The 23,959-nt window shown below is 37.9% G+C and overlaps 1 protein-coding gene across 5 annotated transcripts in view; it reads left to right on the plus strand.

Moving 5' to 3' along the window:
• Positions 1-23,959, plus strand: part of EPC1 (enhancer of polycomb homolog 1) — a 96,534-nt gene that overhangs the window by 65,149 nt on the left and 7,426 nt on the right. For all 5 annotated transcript variants that reach the window (XM_012188460.5, XM_060397388.1, XM_004014260.5 and 2 more), the window contains exons 2-10: positions 4,252-4,411; positions 12,369-12,514; positions 12,925-13,131; positions 13,488-13,636; positions 14,756-14,915; positions 15,889-16,065; positions 16,146-16,235; positions 16,318-16,466; positions 18,368-18,720. In XM_012188460.5, coding sequence (XP_012043850.2) covers positions 4,252-4,411; positions 12,369-12,514; positions 12,925-13,131; positions 13,488-13,636; positions 14,756-14,915; positions 15,889-16,065; positions 16,146-16,235; positions 16,318-16,466; positions 18,368-18,720 — 1,591 coding nt within the window. The remainder of the gene's footprint in view (positions 1-4,251; positions 4,412-12,368; positions 12,515-12,924; positions 13,132-13,487; positions 13,637-14,755; positions 14,916-15,888; positions 16,066-16,145; positions 16,236-16,317; positions 16,467-18,367; positions 18,721-23,959) is intronic.

Below are 23,959 nucleotides of genomic sequence, written 5' to 3' on the forward strand. Positions count from 1 at the left end.
AGGTCGGGAAGCAACAGTTAGAACTGGACATGGAACAACAGACTGGTTCCAGATAGGAAAAGGAGTACATCAAGGCTGTATATTGTCACCCTGCTTATTTAACTTACATGCAGAGTATATCATGAGACACGCTGAGCTTAATGAAGCACAAGCTGGAATCAAGATTGCCGGAAGAAATATCAATAACCTCAGATACACCACACACATGACAACATCCATATGGCTGAAAGCTAAGAAGTAAAGAGCCTCTTGATGAAAATGAAAGAGGAGAGTGGAAAAGTTGGCTTAAAACTCAACATTCAGAAAACTAAGATCATGGTATCCAGTCCCATGACTTCATGGCAAATAGATGGGGAAACAGTGGAAACAGTGACAGACTTCATTTGGGGGGGATCCAAAATCACTGCAGATGGTGACTGCAGCCATGAAATTAAAAGACGCTTACTCCTTGGAAGAAAAGTTATGACTTTCTTCCACAGCACATTAAAAAGCAGAGACATTACTTTGCCAACAAAGGTCTGTCTAGTCAAGGCTATGGTTTTTCCAGTGGTCATGTATGGATGTGAGAGCTGGACTATAGAGAAAGCTGAGCACCGAAGAATTGAAGCTTTTGAACTGTGGTGTTGGAGAAGACTCTTGAGAGTCCTTTGGACTGCAAGGAGATCCAACCAGTCCATTCTAAAGGAGGTCAGTCCTGAGTGTTCATTGGAAGGACTAATGCTGAAGCTGAAACTCCAATACTTTGGCCACCTGATGCAAAGACCTGCCCTCATGGGAAAAGAGCCTGATGCTGGGAAAGATTGAAGGTGGGAGGAGAAGGGGACGACAGAGGATGAGATGGTTGAATGGTATCACTGACTCAGTGGACATGAGTTTGAGTAAACTGGAGTTGGTGATGGACAGGGAGGCCTGGTCTGCTACAGTTCATGGGGTTGCAAAGAGTCAGCCACGACTGAGCGACTGAACTGAACTGAAATATTACTCTAAACCACTTACAGGCTGCACATATTCTGCTTTATAGAAATTGATCTATTTTTTTAGATAAGAACTAGAACCCTTCAGACACTAATGCTCTTAGTACAAGGATGAATTCTTAACATGCCCATGACACTCTGTATGATTTGATGCTGACCGTCCTGTGCGCCCCTCACCACAGTCTGGCCACACTGACACCTGTGTGTGGCCCCCTTCAATCCTCAAGTCCTCGTATATACACAGGGTGACAGTAAATAGGAAAGTTTAAAGTTATAGTTACACCCCAGTTATTGAGGTTTTTCAGGCTTAGAAAACCATAACCTATTTGTTGTATATTATACATACCTTGAGTCCTTATGAAGTTCCTTATGAGGAAGATCTCCAGGGGATCTTCCCATCCCAGGGATCAGACCCAGGTCTTCCGCATTGCAGGCAGATTCTTTACCACTTGAACCACCAGGGAAGCATGAGGAAATTGTGTCAAATATTTTATAAAATGAAAACCATGTGTGAGTTTTTTAAAAAATAATATTTGCTATAATATTGAGAAACAAAAATTTGATTTCACAATTATAGAAAAATGGATATGAACATCAGGAAGTCTTTCTACAGAAAGCTGTTAACACTAGGGAGAATATAAATATTAACAAGCATATGGAAAACTCTTCAACCTCTCTAGTAGTGAAAGGTACATTAATATGTCTCAAGCATTTTATCTTCACCACAGTCCCCTATGATAGATACACAGTGTACACTTAGGGGTAATAAAACTTGCTGGTATAACTATCTTGTCCCAAGCCCCAAAGTCCTAGAACTGGTAGACCGTGGAGCCGACATACAAGTCCAGAGCACTCCTGATGCAAATCCTGTTCTTCACCACCACACTGCAAAACATCTAAAGGCCTTAGTGGTCCCATTTCACGCTGAGAAAGTAAATTTCATTGTGGTTCATCTAGAAAAATAAATAGCCCAAAATTTTTGAAAAAGAATTGCAAGGAGTGAATTTAGTATCTAAAAAGCACTACTTAATAAAGTGTAGTCTGAGGCTGCGCATTTGAAAACACGTTAAATAGTGACATAGGAGGCATTTGAATAGAATAAGGAGGCAGAGCTTGGAAATACTCTCAAATGCAAGAGGAAGTTATAAAGGGACATTTTTAGTCATTAAGGGAAATACATGATTTTATGCTAGACATTAGGATAGTGGCTTGCTCTCTCTCCTTACACACAAAAAATCAGTCAGCTATCTCTCACATGTTCACCAACACAGAGACATGCTAACTGGTGAAGAACAAAATGCAAATTAAGAATAACGTGCCTTGCTCCCTCACTCCCTCCTTGAGTTTGGTGTAAGTAGGGGGGCATAGGTCACAAAGCTGTCCTTGCGTGTGAGGGTGTCTGAGAGGAGAAGGGCACGCCTGTGGCCAGCTCCCCACCTGGGGCCCAGGCTTCCAGGATCAGAGCACTGTGGCCAGGCCTGTTTCTGGTCCCCGCTCTTGCCCCCTCCACACTGCTTCCACCAGCTCCCAGGAGCCACGAGGTAGTATGAATCAGAGATCAAATGCATTATAAAAAGGAGCGGTTTTGTCTACATACCAGAGTTTGCAACTGTACAATTTATACCTGTTATTAAGGATAACAGTCATCAAGGAAAAGGTTAATAAATTTGACTAGTGAAACTTTCCTACAAGGAAAAAAATTAAAATGACCAAACTTCAGGTAAATATTTGTCAGTTTTATTACGCAGGGGCTAATTTCCTTAATATTGAAGTGGAAAATAATCCACCTATTTAAACATCAGTGAGAAAAGGGAAAGCAGGCCTTTTGAAAGTGAGCAAATGGCAACACTTAAGGGAAGAAAAACTCACTGTAAAGAAATTAACCTAAAATAACAAGATGGGTGATTTTAAAATTGAAGAGAGATGTTAAGGATTCCTACACAGAGTGGTCAGAATAGGTGGTGTCACCTTATGTACCCTCTGAGCACTTGCATCTCTCCTTGTCCTACAGAGGCTCTCATGGGCCCACATAGGTATCTCCTATATATCATAGTACAGGGTTGGGTTTTGCAGCATTTAGGGAGAAGGATAGGTATTTAGGTTGTTTCCAGGTTTTTTTTTTTTCCTCTATCAATTAGTGTCTGGTTAAGTAAGTAATGGAGTGTATATTCCACATCCACAGAGTGAAATGCAGTTCTGCTGTTGCACAAATTGTAGTAAAAGTATCAGTATGGGAAAATCTCCAGGATATGTCAAGGGGATATGTCAGGGTATGTCAAGTTGCTCAGAAGACTCCTATCTGTGAATTGAAATCTACATATACATAAAGTTACCAGAGGCTGCTGATGAAGACTGAAATTTTTTGTCTTCATACTTACTGTTGGAATGTTTTTCATCCCTGAACTTGTGTGTAAATACTTTAAAAACTAGTATTTCAAAACTAGTTTTAATTTAATGAAATGTTTACCAAAATTCAGTGATGATAGGGGTGGGTAAGAACAGGTACTTTTATGGCAGCTGGTAAAAAAAATCTTTCTGTGTGGCAACTCAACCAAAGCTCATTTTGAGCACCTGTTACATGCCAGGCATTATACTAAACATCTAATGCACATTTATATTACTTAAATCTTTCCAACAACCCTGTAAGATTCATTTTTTCTTTTACTGGAGGAAACAGATTTAGAGGAATGAAGTGTCTTGCCACGAGTCACAAACCCTGCAGCCTGTGCTTTCAGTCCCTATACTTTACTACTATTCAAAAAGGGCTCTGGAAATTCATAAGAAAGGTTATTACTTGGGACAAAAGACCAGGTTTGTATCTGTGTCAGTTTCATCAACTAAAAATGGAGAAAATAATCTGTGTCCTCCTTCTTAAGCACTGTATGAATAAGTGATTATCATCCATAAAATATTTTTTATACATAGCCTGCTCTCTTCATACAATAAGTTCAAATGTTTTACTCCTTTAAAAAAAAAATTCATCTGCAAAATGCAAACTGTAACAGCTTTGGTCAGCTTTTTTTTTAATCTTATATAATTTAATCCTCAATTTCAGTGTAGTGTCATTTCTTATATTGAAATACACAGTGTATCTAACCAGATCTTCTTGTTTATACTCAGAATCTTTTCACCACAACTATATTGTTAGCATCCTTACAAGACTACTAAAAATCCCTCTACTTTAAAAATAAATGAACAAGAAACTTCTTCATAAGGCTGTATGTTCTGATTGCTCATTTTTTAATGTGTAAATGTACCTGTTTCTCCCTCTTTCTAGGAACACCATCTTCAGCGGGCTATTTCAGCACAGCAGGTGTATGGCGAGAAGAGGGATAACATGGTTATACCAGTCCCAGAAGCAGAAAGTAACATCGCTTACTATGAGTCTATATATCCTGGGGAATTCAAGATGCCAAAGCAGCTCATTCACATACAGCGTAAGTGATTAGTCTCTTGATGACTGTATCTTGTACTGTGTTCTTACGTAACTCAACAGATTTTTATGTTTATCTGTTTGGGGCCCTTTGATTGACCAGCATCAGCTTGAGAGTTATCAGAGCCATTTTCACCTTTTACACTTGTGCTTGAGATTCCCGCCTGACAAGAAAGAACACGTTTTCAGCCTAGATTTTTATTTTACCTTCATCTCGACATGGCATCTTCTGCTACTGTAGATGAGTAGGATAAAGAATATGCCTTTAGATGTAGAAATCATTTTCTTACTATTCAGAAATAGTAATACTAATTGCCTTAAAGAATTTCTCAGTAGAAGTCAGAAGTCAACAAATCTTTTCTGTAAAGAGTCAGATTGTGTTTTAAACTTTTTGTGGATCATTCAGTCTCTGTCAGAACTGTTTTACTCCGCTGTTACAGACAAAATCAACAATAGATAGTACATAAACAAATGGACATGGCTGTGTTCCAGTAAAACTGTCTTGACAAAAACATGTGTTGATCCAGTATTGGCCCACAGGCCATAGTTTGCCAGCCCCATCTGTGTTTCTGTTTTTTTCTTTCTTGGCCAAGCCCCACAAGTTCATGAGATCTTAGTTCCCTGATCAGGGATCAAACCTGGGCCCTTGGCAGTGAGAGCATGGAGTCCACTGGGCCCCCAGGGAATTCTCATGATTTTTTTTTTTTTTTTTAAATTTAGTGTTTTAATTGGTAACTTGTGTCACTTGGTACTGATAGAGGTCTTCATTGGAAATGACCCTTTGATAGCTTAAATCACATTTGATGATGAACTGCTAAGAGCTTGCAAACTTAGGTGAATGTATTTCATCCGTTTGGTCCCCATGTAGCGGACCACTAAACATGTAATTGCAGGGCTGCTAAGGAAAAGGTGTTACGGCTTTCATTGTTGTCTTGTTGGCCTTTATGATCAAGCTCTTTCCAGGGGCCTGTCTAAACTTTTTCAGAACAGTATAAACCTGTTTTGTTTTTATTTGTCTCTCTGTGGACATAGAGCAACTAACTTTACCTAGTTTCTTGCTTATTAACTACTTTTCTAACTCATTTAACCTTTTCTCCATATGGTCTAATCTTTGTCCTGGATTCTAAGCATTTTTAAACAACTATTTCTTAAATATGAAAACCACAAGTAAACATGCCCATATTGACTCTTACTAGTTCTGTGTTAGCATTTGATGTTTCTAACTTGTGATGTTTTTTCACCTTTACCTCCAGTTTGCACCCATTAGGAAAAAAAATTTTCCTTTAGAAAAAAAATTTTTTCCAGTTTATTAAAGGTTACTTTGAAGTAAACCAAACAGATGGCATGTGTTTTTTCTTGCCTACTCGTGTTTAATTACATATAAAACGCAGACATTCTAAACAAAATTTACCAATAATAGGACCTAAAACTTTAGTTCTCTGGAAAATCATGTCAGTGTGAAATTCCAGAATGGATCCTTGCTGTATATGTTAACCAGGACCACATTGCATTCCACAGCCACTAGCTGTATTATTTCATGAATATATGCTATCAGGTTAAAGCAGGATGGAGCAAGATAAAATTACATTACTCAATTTACATTATCATTACTATCAGAAAAAAAGCTTTGAATGCTTGTTTTACAAATAGGTGCTCTTCTGTTGATGACCAGAATTCACAAATTCCATTTTATTGGTAGCTTGTGGGTTAAATTGTGGTCAGAAAAGTCAAGGTACTATATTTAAAAAGGCATTGACTCTGCTGACATTGTAATCAAATAACAGTAATAAAATGGAAGCAGAATTGTAAATTATTTAGGAAAAGTTTTTCATCAGTACAAATTTAGAAAGACATATTACATTGGAAAGTTTATAAACACTGTCAGTCAAATGAGTGTTAGCTGATTCTGAGTTTCTTTTAACATTGTCTTGCATGATTATAGATTCACAGAATATGTGAAGCCTTGTATATTCACCACCACAATTAAGATGCTCAGTTATGCCATCACCACAAGACTCTACCTTATTGCTCCTTTAAATGCACTCCTAGCCTCTGGCAACCACCGGTCTGTTCTCCATCTTTGTAATTATGTTTGTCGATAAAGGTAACGTGAATGGAACTATGAATGTATATCCTTTTGAGACTGACTCTTTCCTCTTAGCATAGCCTCCTTGACGTTCATTCAAGCTGTTGCATGTAGCAGTAGTCCCTTCCTTTCTCTCCCTGAGCAGTCTTCCACACCATGCACTGCAGCAGGCTGCACTGCTCACTCGCTGTATATATTGTAGACACAAGTCTTTGTCATATGTGATTTGGAAATATTTTTTCCTGGTATATAATTTGTCTTTTCATTCTCTTAACAATTTTCCACGAGTAGAAGATTTTAATTTTGATGAGATCCATTTAGTATCAACTCTAAGAATAGTCTTTGTTTTGCCCAGGGTCCAAAGATGATTTCCTATGACCTGTTGTAGAAGTTTCATCATTTTGCATTTAAGTGTGTGATCAATTTTGACTGTGAGGTTTAGGTCACAGTGTGTACCCCCACTCCCCACTCTGGGCATCTAATTGCTCCAACACTGTTTATTGAAAAAGTGATCCCTCCTCTATTGATTGTTTTTGTTTCTTCGACAAAAATCAATTATGCATATTGATGTGGCTCTGTTTGTGGGTTCTGTATTTTACTCCTCTGACCCCTGTGTTTATCCCAGGATAGTACCACTGTCTCAGTTACTGCAGCTATATGATAATCCTTGGCTTCCCTGGTGGCTCAGAGGTTAAAGCTTCTGCCTGCAATGCGGGAGACGTGGGTTCGATCCCTGGGTCGGGAAGATCCCCTGGAGAAGGAAATGGCACCCCACTCCAGTATTCTTGCCTGGAGAATCCCATGGACAGAGTAGACTACACAGTCCACGGGGTTGCAAAGAGTCGGACACGACTGAGCGACTTAACTAACTAATGATAATCCTTAACATTGGGGAAATGCTTCCTCCTTTTTTTTTTTTCCCCAAGATTGTGTTGGGTATTCTAGGGCTTTTCCGTGTAAATATTTCCCTAAAAATGCCACTAGAATAAGTTTGTGTCTGTGAAGAAACTTGCTGTGATTTTGATAGGAATTGCTTTTAAATCTGTAGATCATTGTAGGGAGAATTGACATCTTTCTGTGTTGAGTCTTCCAGTCCATGACCACAATATGACTCTCCAGGTATTTAGGTCTTTGATCTCTTTAGTTGACACTTTATAATTTTCATTATGAAGATCCATGGTGTTTTAGTACTTTTTTTTTTTTTTAGATTTATACCTGTTTTCTTTGACACAACTGAAAATGGTATTGCACTTTAGATTTTTATTTCCACCTGTTTATTGTCAGTATGCAGAAATGCAGTTCAGTTGTATACTGAGCATGTGTCCTGTGGCCTTAACTGCAATTGCATGTTAGTTCTAGAAGATGTTTGCAGGTTCTTTGGGATTTTCTAAATGGGGAAAAATCATGTCGTAGTCTGCAAATAGAAATGGTTTTGCTTTCCCTTTCCAACCTGTGTTATTAATTTCTCTTTCTTGCCTTAGTATAATGGTTAGAACTTGAATACAGTGTTAAAGTAAGAGTGGTGAGAGCAGACTTCCTTGCCTCGTTCCTGATCTTAAGGGAAAAATGTTAGTCTTTCACCGTTAAGCATTATGTCACCTGAAGGGGTTTTTTTGTAGTTGCTTATAAGAGTTTGAGAAAGTTCTCTGTTTCTAGTGTATTGGGAGTTTTTATCCTGACTATTGAATTTGTCAGCTGCTTTTTCTGCATCAGTTAGTAAGGTCATGTGATTTTTTCCTCCCTTCTTTATCCTCTGATGTGATGGGTTTCCTTGGTTGGTTGTCAAATATTGAACCAGCCTTGCATACCTAGAATAAATCACATTTGGGTGTGGGTTGTGTGTGTGTGTGTTTTCCATACATTGTTGGGTGGGATTTTATTGAGAAGTTTTCCATCTAAATTCGTGAAAGATATTGTTAATCTTTTTGTGAATGTGCGCTCTATCTTGTCAGGTTTTGGTATCAGAATAATATTGGCCTCATAAAATAAGTTAGGTAGTGTTTCCTCTTATTTTCTGGAAGAGATTGTGTAAAAGTGATGTTAATTTTTTAAAAATTGGTACTGAAAAAAATAAAAAATAAATAAAAATTGGTATTGACTTTTATATTACAATACACAAGAAAAGGCTAGTTATATTATAAATCTCTGCAAAGTTGCGATTGAACATTGAATGCCAGGTAGTCTAATACATTGCTTATGAAGGGTACATTGTATCAAATTATGTATATAGACTGGTTCATTTCAATTCTTATAATTTCTATTTTATAAAACTCTTAAGGTAATGTTTACACAGACTATTCCTTGGAGTTTTCAAGATGAAAAAAAAGTATTGCCTTAAAAAGTAGTGATTAGAAACATTTGAGAATGATTGCATGTTTTATTTCCCTCTCTACCCCAGAGTTATAATACATATTACTCTGTTTGTAGACTCTGGGAACCTTGCAGTTAAAAAGGAAAGTTCATTTTAACTCAGCATTTTTCAGATGTATTTTTTACATGTTATCTGTTAAAATTTCATTGAACATTTATTTGGAAAATCGCAATGTTATTCTTGTCTTTAATAGGTTTAGGAAAGAGATCATACTTTTCTCCCTTTTATCCTATCAGAGCAGTGAAGGAAGAAACCTGTTTTAAAACCATTATCCCCTGCTTTAGTTCCAAACTGTTAATACTTCCTCAGCTGTTTGAGAGTGTTGTTCAACATCTCCTGGTCCAAAGGGTCTTAATGTTGTTTCTCTTGATTGGTGATCTGGAAGCTTCTAGATGTCCAAAATCACTGCAGATGGTGATTGCAGCCATGAAATGAAAAAGACGCTTATTCCTTGGAAGGAAAGTTATGGCCAACCTAGACAGCATATTAAAAAGCAGAGACATTACTTTGCCAACAGAGGTCCATCTAGTCAAGGCTATGGTTTTTCCAGTAGTCGTGTATGGATGTGAGAGTTGCACTGTAAAAAAAGCTGAGTGCCAAAGAATTGATGCTTTGAACTGCGGTATTAGAGAAGACTCTTGAGAGTCCCTTGGACTGCAAGGAGATCCAACCACTCCATCCTAAAGGAGATCAGTCCTAGGTGTTCATTGGAAGGACTGATGTTGAAGCTGAAACTCCAATACTTTGGCCACCTGATGTGAAGAGCTGACTCATTTGAAAAGACCCTGATGCTGGGAAAGATTGAGGGTGGGAGGAGAAGGGGGGACGACAGAGGATGAGATGGTTGGGTGGCATCACTGACTCAGAGGACATGAGTTTGGGTGAACTCCGGGAGTTGGTAATAGAGAGGGAGGCCTGACATGCTGCAGTCCATGGGGTCCCAAAGAGTCGGACACAACTGAGTGACTGACCTGAACTGAACTGAGATTGTACCACTAGGACTTCTCCTTTCCTAGTCATACTGTAAGAAAGGACAAAACAGTTCTGACCAGAATAGGCAGGAACAAATCTCTCCTCCCTTCCCCTCAGATTTGAGTCTCAAGATTCTCTTGCTAATCCTCAAAGGAAATCTCTTTTAAAAGGCAGTCTTGTGTGTTTGAATATGTGTGTGTGTGTAAAGATAGAGATCTGTGCATTTCTGGTTCTGTCCACTGGTAAAGCCAAGAAGCAAAAATATTCAGTAGCAATAAGCACATCTAATACCTAGTCCCTGGTCCGTAAATAGGACCAAGAATATGTGGAAAGATGGTTGATCCCAGCGCTGGGGGAGGGTAAGTCAAGATAAACCTGAACATCTTGTTATGCCAGAAATTAAGAACTCACAAAAATGGCAGAGGCATATCACAGGAGGACATCGGAGTTTCCGCTGGCTAGTTTGGCGATGTTTTATGCAGTGGAATAGTCGAGTACAGTAATGAATTGTGAACCATTGTAAAGGCAAAAATTTCTGAGTTCCATACTGGTAATAAACAGAGTGCTAAGTGGTGGAGAAGACTAGTCTCACGGTTTTACAGTAGAGAATGCCAGCCAAGAGTGGAATGGTGCTGTGGTGAAGAGAATGATGGAGTAAAGGATGTTAGGAAGTTTGGGATGGACATGTACACACTGCTGTATTTAAAATGGATAACCAACAAGATCCTGCTGTATAGCACAAAGAGCTCTGCTCAGTGTTTTATGGTGGCCTGGATGGGAGGGGAGTTTGGGGGAGAATGGATACATGTATGTGTGTGGCTGAGTCCCTTCACTGTCCACTTGAAACTATCACAACGTTGGCTATATACCCCAATACAAAATACGTGATTTTTTTTCTAATAAAAATTCAAAGAAACCCAGAAAATCATTTTTGCAATTACATGATCAAGACTGACTCACATAAGAATCACCAATGTGTGTCCCTAAGAGGAAATTTTGATGAGGAGCAGGGTATTTGCACGGTCTTTAAGCTCTCCCCACAAACTGCTTATTAGTTACGAGATGGTGGAGGGGGGGCATGAGCCGGAGATACACAGTGGCATATTGGGCAGTTTCTTGACTGGTGATCAAAATTATCACCACTTATGAGAAACAGATGAACATCGTGTACCTCTAGATGTGAGACCCTGGTAAGGACTGAGGAGTTGAGTGTTCAGTGTTACAGAAATAAATGAGATACAGTCCCTCCACTTCAGAAAATGAGCATATTCGAATGTTTAGCAAATAAGATTGTTAAGTATGTATAGCAGTAGTACAAAAGAAGGGGAGTGATCTAGGACAGGAATTTTTTACCCTTAGTGCCACAAGCTGTTTTAAGGACATTTGAATTTTCTGCTTATAACTTACGTAAAATAGTATATGTTTACACCATGTTTTTCTGGAGAGAGAGGGTTCATAACTTCTAAAACAGATAAAATAGTTAGGAACCACTTATTGGGTGGGGGGCCAGTCCAGAAAGGATTCCACAGGAGTTGATGTCAGGCTGGGCTTTGTAAAGATGAGTCGTTTGCCTGGAGGACCAGGCAGGAAAGAGCTAATGTAAAGGCCTGAAAACAGGGAAAGAGGAGCCTGCTGTGGGAAGCAAATGGAATTTGATGTTGCTGGTCATAATGTGCAGATGAAACTAGCAAGGCCGTCAGAAAGGGCCTCATACAACTGCACGGTTGTGGGTTTGAAGGCGGTGGGAACTTAGGAGGAACTGTTGAAGAAAGGAAAAGGTACGAGACAGATTTTGGTATCGAGCTTCTTATATTTTACTTACATTATTATCAAACTAGTTTAATTTTGCAAAATAATTGAACAACATTTGACAGTATAGTATAAAGCAATGGTTCTTGCCTTTTTTTTTTTTTTTTTCAAATCCTGACAAATTTTGAAAGGGAAATTTTCCTTGAAAGGAAAACTTCCCATTTCTCTCACTATGACAATGATTCTCATGAGGCAACAAACCTCGGCAGGAATGAGCTCACTGAGTGACAGCTGTTACCCTTATTGGCAGTGGCTAACACTTCAGCTTTAAATACCACCCCTGAGCTGTCAGTGAAGCGGTTCAATAATTTACAAAATAGGACTTAAGCATTCTAGAAACAATCTTACTTAAAAACCTTATCCTTCTATTATGGTATCAAATCCCATGAAATTGCTGATATTTTATCATTTTTGAGCTATAGAATTTTTGTTCAGTTCAACCCAGCACATTTAACAATCTCTTTCTGTTTTCACTAGTGGGCTTCTAGCTTGCTTTGTGTGGGACGGGGTCACAGGTCACATCCAGTCTTTTATCACTTGTAGCAGTAAAGATGGTCTTCTTTCTTAAACTTTCAATGCAGGAAGCTTAGATTGTTTTCAAGTCTGAAAACAAAATCTGTTTTAAAATCTTTCCTGTTTCCCTAGAGATAGCCCAGATATCAGTGAGAGGTTTTTGTCCGCGTTTCCACGCGGTAAATGATCGAGTGTGGTTTCTTCTGTCAGCTTTTAGTTTGGATGCTGAGCAGCCCGATTATGATTTGGATTCTGAAGATGAAGTATTTGTGAATAAACTGAAGAAGAAAATGGACATCTGCCCATTGCAGTTTGAGGAGATGATTGACCGTCTAGAAAAAGGCAGTGGTCAGCAGGTACAGCTTCACTGTATATGTAATGAACGTGTGTATATAGTATATATATAAGTATCTCTTTGTGTGAAAACAGTGTGAAGTTAGAAAGAGGGCAAGTGAGCAGGCTCTGGACAAGTTTGAATTCATATCTCTGTCCATTTCTAGCCTATATAACCTTCAGCAGAAGGTTCACATTTCTATGTGTGTCTGTTTCCCAGTGTGTAAAATAGAGATGACAAACATTACAAGATTGTTGTGAAAATCAAATACAATAATTTACATAAAGCACCTAGCTCCTTATCTGACATGTACAAGGTACTCAGCATATTTGCTATTAATACTGTTATTCTGGTTATTGTCATTTAAATTAGAAGTACTTTTGAACCTTTTCTTTGTATTATATAAAAATGACATAATGATTTTACATTTAGCCAGTCAGTCTGCAGGAAGCCAAACTACTGCTAAAAGAAGACGATGAATTAATTAGAGAAGTTTATGAATACTGGATTAAAAAGAGAAAAAACTGTCGAGGTCCGTCTCTTATCCCATCAGTAAAACAAGAGAAGCGAGATGGTTCAAGCACAAATGATCCTTACGTGGCTTTTAGAAGACGAACTGAAAAAATGCAGACGCGGAAAGTAAGGAAACCTGGGGAGAGTTTTTTGTAATTTTTTTGATGTAAGAAAATATATTTATAGTTATAAATGCTTCAGCATCAGAAACCTGTTTCGTGTTTAGAAAGACTTTCTACATTTTATAATGAAAAATATTAATTTTAAATGAATCTGCCTTTAAATTCATTACTGAGTTATTAATGATATATTTTTTATGTTGTTTCATTAAAAACCATATTCAAAATTGATTTCCCGATGATCCACATTCCCTTTCAGTGTCTTTAAATTCTAATCTCACCTTTCAAATATATATATACATATGTCACCAGCTATACTCAGAAATGCTTACTGACATTAAACAAGCAAATTCATACTTGCAGAATCGCAAAAATGATGAAGCCTCTTATGAAAAAATGCTTAAGCTGCGTCGAGACCTAAGCCGGGCTGTTACTATTTTAGAGATGATAAAAAGAAGAGAAAAGAGTAAAAGAGAGCTATTGCACTTAACACTGGAAATTATGGAAAAGAGGTAAAGTATGTTTTAATAGCATGAGAAGCATGGCACCATTAGAATTTTGTGTAGAGGTCATTTATTTCCTAAGCAGTTTTCCGTAACTCCAGAAATACATTCTTTTAATAATAGAGACTGTTGAAATATGTAGTGTTGATGTACTTTGTGTAATTTTACATGCCTTCCTGTCTCTAGTTTCACTTTTAAAGTGACTGGATTCAGTAAAATTGTCATGCAGGATACTCCCATTTCAAAATCATTTTCTTTTAGACTTAACTTGAGTTAGTGCAGAGCTGTGAGGGAGGGAACATTTGTCACTTCTAAAGTTTTTATTTTGTTTACTAAATGATACTGAATTTACTAAATGATACGTGCTGAGATTTTTTAACAGAAAGGTATAAAACAGGGATGGGGGAAAGGCCCGTATTCTTAATACCTAGATAACCCTTCAGTGTGGCTTCCCTGTTGGCTCAGCAGTAAAGAATCCACCTGCAGCGCAGGAGATGTGGGTTGGATCCCTGGGTTGGGAAGATCGCCTGAAGGATGGCATGGCATTCTACTCCAGTATTGTTGCCTGAAAAATCCCATGGACAGAGGAGCCTGGCAGGCTACAGTTCATGGAGTTGCAAAAGAGTTGGACACGACTGAGCGACTAAATACACACACACAATCCTTCAGCAGAAACACAGTGAAAGCTTCAGGCTACACTCCCCTGTTTCCAGGTCCCTATTCCCAAAAGAAACCACTATTCAATTTCTTATGATTCATTTCAGAAAAATTAGTTTTATGGCACAGGCAACTCAGATTAACAGAAAGTTCCTCAGTACCATTTCAGGCATGAATTTCAGCATCTCCACCAAATCTGTCACCAAAATTGCTATGTTAAAATTAAATCCCCCTCTCCCCCACCATGGTTATCTATTAATGGTTGCATGATAAAGCCATAAGCCAAAAAGTAAAAGAAGCAGTAGGAATTATGTAATCTTTACTTTTAATAAGCATTCATCAGGTAGTTTGCCTGTAATCTTACCTTAAGTTTCATCAGGGTTTATAGTTAATAACTGTGTTAGTTATTAGTCATCATGATGGTAAGTGCTTACAAGAACTAACTCTGTAAACCTTTTCATAACATTTCAGGTATAATCTGGGTGACTACAGTGGGGAGATCATGTCTGAGGTCATGGCTCAGAGGCAGCCTGTGAAGCCCACGTACAGCATCCCCCTCGTCCCCATCGCCAACAGCAGTCAGTTCAAGCACCAGGAGGCGATGGACATGAAGGAGTTTAAAGTTAATAAGGTGATCAGAATGCTTGTGATTTTTATCATTAGAATCAGAGTAAAAAGCAGAAATCTGTTTATAAACCCTACCATGAAAGCCAGCTTTTGATTTAAGACTGGCCTATAGATATAGCAGTAGAAACTGCAAAGCGAGATACCTAATAGTTTCATTAACTTTTCTTTAAAAACCATAATGCCATAAACTTCATAAACCTTGATATGAATACTTAGCATATTTACACAAACATGATACTCGCCATGATCTGTTTCTTCCTACCAAATACCAGTTTTGCCTCTGATCTTCCTTGCCTGTTGCCTCCACCTCAAATTCATCTCTCCTCACCTCTCCCCTCACCTGCCATGTGTATTTCTAATCTGCAACTGTATTCATCACTCTTGCCTATGTATTTTATCCCTGAGTTATTTCCTGCTTTAGTGCTTTCATATCTTTATCCTCTAAAACTGCTCCCCATTTGCTTTCATTGTAGAGCTAGCAAGTCTTTACTACTCTTTATTTTTTAATACCTCAGTACTATGGATTTGTTTTCACTATGTTTACAGTTATCTGAAGTTTGCCTGGTGTATATGTTTTCATCGTTACTTTCCCAGTATTGATTTGTTAATTCTTTAAGATGAAGACTAACTAAAAGTTCCTTTTAAAAAATTATCTCCTAGAATTTTTGTAGAAAGTTAAGAAAAATATATAGAAGCCAGCAGTAAATACTAATTGTCGTTAAAGGATTTCAGGAGAACTTCTCTTCTTTTACTTTAGTTGAAACAAAGTATTTTATGATCCTGTTTAAGTTGTAGGAACATATTCATGTTTCCACAGAGAACAACCTCTAAGACTTTTACATTAGAAAATGACAAAACGTAAGAGTCTTGTATCTCCTATGAGTTCATGTTAGCAGTAAACTATTTTTTTAAACTTCCCCCAAACTTTGAGTTTGTTGACCATGATTTCTGGTGTTTAATTCATGACTGTATTGCAGCAAGATAAGGCTGATCTTATCCGACCTAAACGTAAATATGAAAAGAAGCCCAAAGTCTTACCTTCGTCTGCTGCTGCTGCTCCTCAACAGGCCAGCCCCACCACGCTGCCGGTCTTTAACGCTAAAGACCTGAACCAGTATGACTTCCCCAGCTCGGACGAAGAGCCTCTCTCCCAGGTGAGTGCAAGGATTTTCTGTGAACGCAGATGAGGAACATAGGAAGGCACACAATCTGACGCGCTGCCTTTTATTTAAAGGTTCTGTCTGGCTCTTCAGAAGCTGAGGAAGAGAATGATCCTGATGGCCCTTTTGCTTTCCGAAGGAAGGCAGGCTGTCAGTACTATGCTGTAAGTGTGGATTGTCTTTGTAAGTAACATTTTACCTTTAGTTGACAAAAAATAAATAACAATTCGGATTTTTCTTTTTAAGCCTCACTTAGACCAAACTGGCAACTGGCCTTGGACTAGTCCTAGCGATGGAGGAATAGGGGATGTGCGATACCGATACTGCCTGACCACCCTGACCGTGCCCCAGCGGTGCATCGGATTTGCACGAAGACGGGTTGGGCGCGGTGGAAGGTGAGGCATCTCTGCTCCTAGCAGAGGGATGTCTTAGATGTGGGTGATGGAGGCAGGCTAAAGTTTAAAATGAGGTGGTCCTTCCAAAGAGCTCATTTGTTCCCACCTCCTTTTCTTAACTGGTTTGTGTGTTTTTTTGACTAAGGTACTTTGCCACTTTGTCACCTGTTACACAACAGTAGCTTTTAATGCATAACTAGTGGTTCCCTAATGGATCTGCTTTTCTTCTCAAAATTGAAAACCTCAGATATCTGTCCTCAGAGGTAGATGAAAGCAACTGTATATCATGATTACATAAATTGTATGACATTAAAAAAACGTCGTGTCTGACCCTTTGTGACCCCATGGACTATACAGGCCATGAAATTCTCCAGGCCAGAAAAACTGGAGTGGGTAACCTTTCCCTTCTATGGGGGAATCTTTCCAACCCAGGGATCAAACCCTGGTCTCCCACATTGCAGGCAGATTCTTTACCAGCTGAGCCACAAGGGAAGCCCAAGAATAGTGGAGTGGGTAGCCTATCCTTTCTCCAGCAGGTCTTCCCAACCCAGGAATTAAACCAGGGTCTCCTGCATTGCAGGTGGATTCTTTACCAACTGAGCTATCAGGGAATCCCATATGACATTAAAGAAATTACCCAAAATTATTTTAGGCGTTCTGGGAGATACTGAGAAATAGGATTAAATAGGCTAAGAAATGTCGTATAACTAGGACACTGAGTTAACTCATCAGAGGAAAGGCTCCTGGCTCCATGCGGGACCTGATCTTGACCTCAGCTTGTCAGGACACCTGCCTTTGTCTAGACCTGATGGAGTCTTGATGCTCTGGAGGTCTTTAGGTGAGAAGTTGTGTGGGGAAGGGAGGAATTGGCCAAACACATGAAAGCGAAGGAAAAGAAAGACTCATGTATGGTATTAGTGAAAAAAAATTAAAAGGCAAAACAGATCAAGGTGCCTTCAGGAAGAAACCTAACGTTATAATTTACAGTAAATTAATGACTTATACACGTTTCTTTCATTTTTGATCTTAATTGCAGTTGTTATCACTTCCTGTCAGTTTAGAATTATACAGTTAAGACACATTTTATTGAGTGCTTTTTCATCCTCATCATTAGTAGTGAAAGTTCTCTATGTTAACTATATTTTATTCTATACTAGCATTAGTTAGCATTTTAAGATGGATTCATTTATAAAGTTTATATAAATAAAGTAAAAATAAATCCTCTCGAGTGGTGACTTCAAATATTTTGTCTGTAAGAAATTTTAATAGTGTAAAATATCCAAAGATCACATACTTTTATTGTTTTTATCCTACCTTAGTTAAGTCACTTGCTCAGTCACGTCTGACTCTTTGCAACCCCATGGACTGTGGCAAGAATACTGGAGTGGGTTGCCATTTCCTTCTCCAGGGGATCTCCCCGAGCCAGGGATCCGAGCCAGGTCTCCCACATTGCAGCCAGACACTTTAACCTCTGAGCCACCAGGGAAGCTACCTACTCCGTCAAAAAAAAAAAAAAAAAAAAACTTTTTGCTTAAGGAACAGATACATTAGCAATGCTTCATAAATGTTTTGGTGCTTTGTAATGGAAGTGAAAGATCAAATTCTCTTGTATGGTGACAGTAACATATGGTTAGAAGGCTTTCTGTTGTAAGGTGGACAGCATACTTTATTCTTCAAGGTGGAGTACTTCCTTCTCTAATCGAACCATTAAAAAGTGCAAGAACCTTAACAGAAATTGAGAGTTTAGCCTTACAGAGCCAAATACTGAAATGAGCAAATTTATAGCTTTTAAATATTTGGTATGAGATGGCTTTGGGGGACTTGGGGAGGCGAGAGAAAAAAACTCTTGTGTAATTTCTGAATAGCTGTTCTACATACATTTTCTGACTGGTTTTTATCAGGGTCTTACTGGACAGAGCGCACTCAGACTACGACGGCGTGTTTCGCCATCTGGATCTGGACATGCTTTCCTCACCACAACATTCTCCAGTCAATCAGCCTGCCAATACCTCAGAAACAAATACCTCGGACAAATCTTTGTCTAAAGACCTCAGTCAGATACTCGTCAATATCAAATCATGTCGATGGCGGCATTTTAGGCCTCGGACACCATCCCTACATGAGAGTGACAATGACGAACTCTCCTGTCGAAAATTGTACAGGAGTACAAATCGAGCAGGCACAGCACAACCCGGGACCCAGACATGCGGTACCTCTACGCAGAGCAAAAGCAGCAGTGGGTCAGCACACTTCGGTATGTTCATTCGTTTTGATGTGCGTTTCTGTAGAAGCCTCGGGTTCCTCAGTTATGGGAATATGTGGTCTATTATTCTTTCAGCGAAAAGTCCCCTTCTCTTAAAATAGTATTTTTTTAAAATCTAGGTTTAAGTATTTATTTGAATCCCGATTGTGCATGTGTCTTCATTTAAACATTTCTGCAGACCCAAGAATTTTAGTGCTGTTTATAATGTTTGGCATTTGTTTCCTGCTGCACTTCATGAACCACCAGGATTCAGCTATTTGTTTTCAGATAATATGGAAAGAAAATGGACCGTAAATTGATGGTGGATACTTTTCTGGGCTTTTACTAGACTGCTTTAAAGTAAGCCAGCAACTTGATAGATAGCCATGCTTTTTCTGCTGACATAGTAATTCAGAATAATTTATAAGAGGGCCACTAACTTTTCACAGAACATCTAAGTTTAAGGATTATTCTAATAATTTGGAAACATTTCAGGTAATATGTACTTTAGCATTATGCCTATACTGTGAAATGGGTCTCATATAAATGTCATCTACTTAAAATATTCCCCAAATTTTAGTTTTCTATTTTAAAGCAAATGCCAGTTGTTTGAGGCATGTAGATTATAGAAATTCACTGTTAAAGTTGTTACTGCCAATATTTATAAAGGTAATTTAAATACAGATTTTGAAAGGTCTATGAAGATAATTTAATCTGTCCCCCTAATTATCTGGTAAGGCTACAGTTAAACCTAATAAATATGAAAATGTGCCTCATTACCTTCAGAAAGGTTTCCATAAATTAGTATTCTTTGTGATTAGAAATAAAGTACTTCCATGAAAGGGAAGTCTTTCAGCTCATAAGAAATATAACCCATTGCAGAAATCAAGTAGAAGATAATTAAAGTATTCTGAGGCCTACCTAACAGATTACTTATAATCCCATTAATTTTGGAGTCTATATCATGAAGATTCAGTTTCTCTCTGCTTTTATAGTCTTAAAAGTCAGAAGGATTTTTCAGCATGAAGGTCTTATATGGTGTGAGTGTAGAGATTTTAATAGTATAAACTTATGTTTCCCTGATAAAGATTAAGTTGTTTAAAATTCTTTGGGACTAGATGTAGAAAACTGGCTTGTTAGACCAATTTCTTATCTTCTCCATTTCTTCAAGTTGTATAACTATCTTAAGGATCTTATATGATCTTTTTCACATAAATTGTTTTGCTATACTACTTAAGTGAGTGTTGATAGTGTAACACTGACTTGATTTATGTTTGCCAATGAATGTTAAAAGATGAACATGGAACAATAGTATTACCGAAAATTTAGCTGAAAAAATCTTTAATAACTGTAATTTTCTTTTCCATTATTTCCTTCCCCCATATATGTAATCAGATTAAATGGGTGGGTTTATCATTTGTTTTCTCTTGCACTTAATTCTCAATTTTCCCGTAAATTTCCTAAATCTTTCTGTATACTTACAGAATTGCTTTAGGGTAACACTTTATTCTTTCATGTTTGTGAATATCCCAGAAACCTAAAGCTTTTCGCTGTAAAGTATATAACAGGGAACTCATGTCATGTGTACCTCTAACTTCATTGAACTCCCCTGGAGGAAAGGAAAACTTGAGCAGTTCAGCTGTTACAGAGGATTCTCAGCACAGCTGAACTAGAAGCGTGAGCCGCTCTGGGGATGAGGGGAGTGAGGCTCTTACGGCTCCTTCTGCAGCGTCAGTGCTTGCGTTGCTGCCTTACCCTCTGTTAAGATCTCATCTCGTTTGATGTAGTTTTTTAAAGAAGGTTTGTTTTTTTTTTTTCATTTGTCATAGCCGCTAAATGCAAATGAAACTACTCTGTCTGGAATTCAGCCACAAAAACTCTGAGCTAGTCTGATGCCAGAGGAAAATCTGGCTGTGTTGGACTTAACTGAAAGAAGGAGATGGACTCATCATGGTACTTGCTAAAGGAATTTTTTTAGGCTTAATATTTACCACACTGACTTTAGACCTTAACCAGTCATTATGTGACATACGAGTCAGCTGATAACACTTGCCTGCTATTTTAAGCCAAATACGTGGGTGTCAATTTAGCCACTTTTTATTATTCTATCATTGTTTTAAATATTAATATGTGTGCTGTGACAGAGTAATGCCCTCTGGACTGATCATCCCTTTTCTGGATAATCCTCTAGAAGTGCCTCTTCTCACTTCCAAATAGGAAGCCTCATGATGGCACCTGAAGCCAGTCGTTGCCAGCACAGGGCATGTGCCCTAGCACAGAGCTTCCGTAGGCAAGTGTCAGAGTCTTTTGCTTGCTTCCTGGCCTTCACCACTTTGCATAGCTGTGCAGCCAGATGGGTCGTCAGGTGCTAGAGTGCTTGGTATTCTGAATACGGTACAGCAGAGCGACACCATGTTAGAGCTTCTAGAACTAGATTTTAGTACTTAAGGATAAGTCATGTATTTTAAATAGTCTTTAGTAAAAAATGTGATTTGCACAATTTTCAAGAATATTTTTCTCATACTTTTATCTACAAGAATGTCTTTGAGGAATTCTCTGGCAGTCCAGTGATTAGGACTTCACACTTTCTCACTGCCGAGGCTCAGTCCCTGGCCAGAGCATTAAGGTCCCACAAGCCGTGAGGTGCAGACAAAAGAAAAAGGAAAAAATAAACAATCTTTGAAAACTTACTGTTGGTTGCATGACTGTTCATTTGCATGTGTTTGAAAGGATAAAAGATTCAGAATTAATACCTTTTTTCATAATTAGGAAGGACTCTAATTCAGAAAGACTGAAAACAGAAAAGTGATTTTTAAACCACCATTATATATTCAAGATTTGAATTCCTGTTTCTCAGTGAAATTTTATCAGCATCTTAAGTCATTTTCCTAAACTTCCATATCTGCAGGGTAGATTTATTTTTTTAAGTCAATGGGAAATTTGTAGCTAGATTGATAGTTTCTAAGTCTCCTTATCTGTAGCTTACTCAGTAGCACAGTTTACTTCTATTTGTAGCATTAAAAATTTTTTTTTAGATTTCCATTGGAGTATAGTTGATTTACAGTGTTGTCTTAGTTTCTGCGGTACAGCAAACTGAATGTTACACATGTATTAATACATTTATCCACTCTGTTTTTAGATCCTTTTCCCATATAGGTCATTATGGAGTGTTGAGTAGAGTTTTCTGTGCTGTATAGTAGTAGGCCATTATTAGTTGGCATAAAATTTTAATCTTATTGTAGGACAGTAACTAGATTTGAACACTGAATGTTTTCATTACTGGATTTTTTTAATTTGTAGGACCTTATCCTTATCCAAATATGTTTCAAAACTCCGAATTACTTGCTCAGCAGAGTCTGGGGTGGTCCCCATAGTAAAATACATTAATAGTCCTACGGTTGTGTAGTGAAGTGCAAGAATAGTCACACTCAGTGGCAGGTTTGACCACAAGGAATCTCGTGTTCAAGATGTTTGCAGCCAGATGAATTCAGATTTGGTTGTAGTTTGTTATCAAATGAATTAGAACAAATTTTTGTTTTCAGATTGGGTGTTCTAGATAACTAATAAGTGCTTGTGACCTCCATACTATCAATTCAAGCTTACTGGTTAAGGGGTCATACTGTAATACTGTGTGGAGTCATTTCAGATATGTTTATTTCTTTAAAGTGACCTCTCTTTCTTGCAATAAAATAATTTTCTGCTTTATACTGCTCAAAGAAATTTCTCATTGATGAGTATCTTTTAAAATAGACGTTTGGGTTTGTTTGTTTATAAAACATAGTGTATATTCTGATAACCTAGAATCTATCACCTCAGACTGAATTTTCAAATTTTGAAATTGTTTTCTTTTTGAAATTATCTGTCACTCTCCCCATACCTCCCCCAATTATTCCACTGATCTGCACCAGCTATAGGAATGTGACTTAAAGGCCAGCAGCCTGAACACCAGACTGTTCCAGGGCTGGTGTACCCGGCACATGATAGTTCCTTGCCTAAGAAGTAGATTCATGAAGTTTTAGATTATTTCATCTAAATTCCTACCCTGAGAGAATTGTTAGAAGCTACCCAAACAGCAGTGGTTTCTGGGTTCTACAAGCATGAGGCACACTGTTGCTACATAAAACGTTGGATTTTTTTTTGTAAATGATATTAAATCTAAAACAAACTTTTGTCTATTTCTTTCTATATTTAAAATCTCATTGGTTTTGGGGTAGTTTAGCAGTTTCCACTACTAAAATCCTTGTGATCTCAAATGAAAGTTTCTTCATCTGTATTATGAGGTTATAGAGGAAATCACCAAGAAACTCTCCTGATCTAACATTCTTTGGTTCTGTGAAATGATTCAGATCCTAGGTTTGGTGATCTGTTCACCAGACCAGCTTGTCCCTCTTCATGTGAATTGTAAACTTGACTACCACACCATATCTAGAGGTAGACATACAACCTAAAACCTTTTGATAGAGATTTAGGGAAATGTGGTCATTTTGGTTTATTTCCACTTAGAATTTGGTTAGGCTTTGAATTTTATGGCATTCAAGGTCATCTTAGTTTCCTGTGTAAGGAACAATGTGAAACCCAGTTCAGCTTTTATTTGCCCAAATTTATTACCTGACGTTTGTCCAAGCTTTCCTTACTCATCCATACATCCTTTTGGATTGGAATTGTTATTTTTCAGAAGAAATCTAAAACCCTTTAGCATGTTATGTCTTGAAAAGGACTTTAATGATCACCTGATTCAGTACTTGTATATTTTAGATAAATATACTGAGGTCCAGAAGATTAAGTAATTTCCTTAGGTATACTCAGCTAATTATGATAAAGCTGAGAATGAAAGGAAAATCAGTATCTCTTGGCCCCTAGACCCATGTTTTTTACTACCATCACTTCTGGTGTATATGATACTGTGCATTTCTTCTAGAACATTTATCAGAAATGTCCAGGGAAATTTTTATAACTAGACTCTGGAGTTTAGAGATATGTAAGAAATAGGCTAACATAGGGATCTAAAATCACAGTGAGTGTTAGTGATCTAAAGTGTTGGTCGCATTTTTTTTTTTAATTTCTAGATCTGCATTAGGAAGTTAACAGTTGTTTAAAAAATGAAATTCACAAAACCCTCAGAGACTGAGGACTGAAATGTTGACTTAAATAGGGTAAAATATTTGGAACCTTTATTGAAATCGATTTATAACTTAATATTGCTAATTTTAAGTCACAAACACCAGCAAAGTTCTGCAAAAGAATATTTTCA

The sequence above is a fragment of the Ovis aries genome, chromosome 13, assembly GCF_016772045.2.
Source record: "Ovis aries strain OAR_USU_Benz2616 breed Rambouillet chromosome 13, ARS-UI_Ramb_v3.0, whole genome shotgun sequence".
In the NCBI taxonomy this organism is placed as follows: Eukaryota; Metazoa; Chordata; class Mammalia; order Artiodactyla; family Bovidae; genus Ovis; species Ovis aries.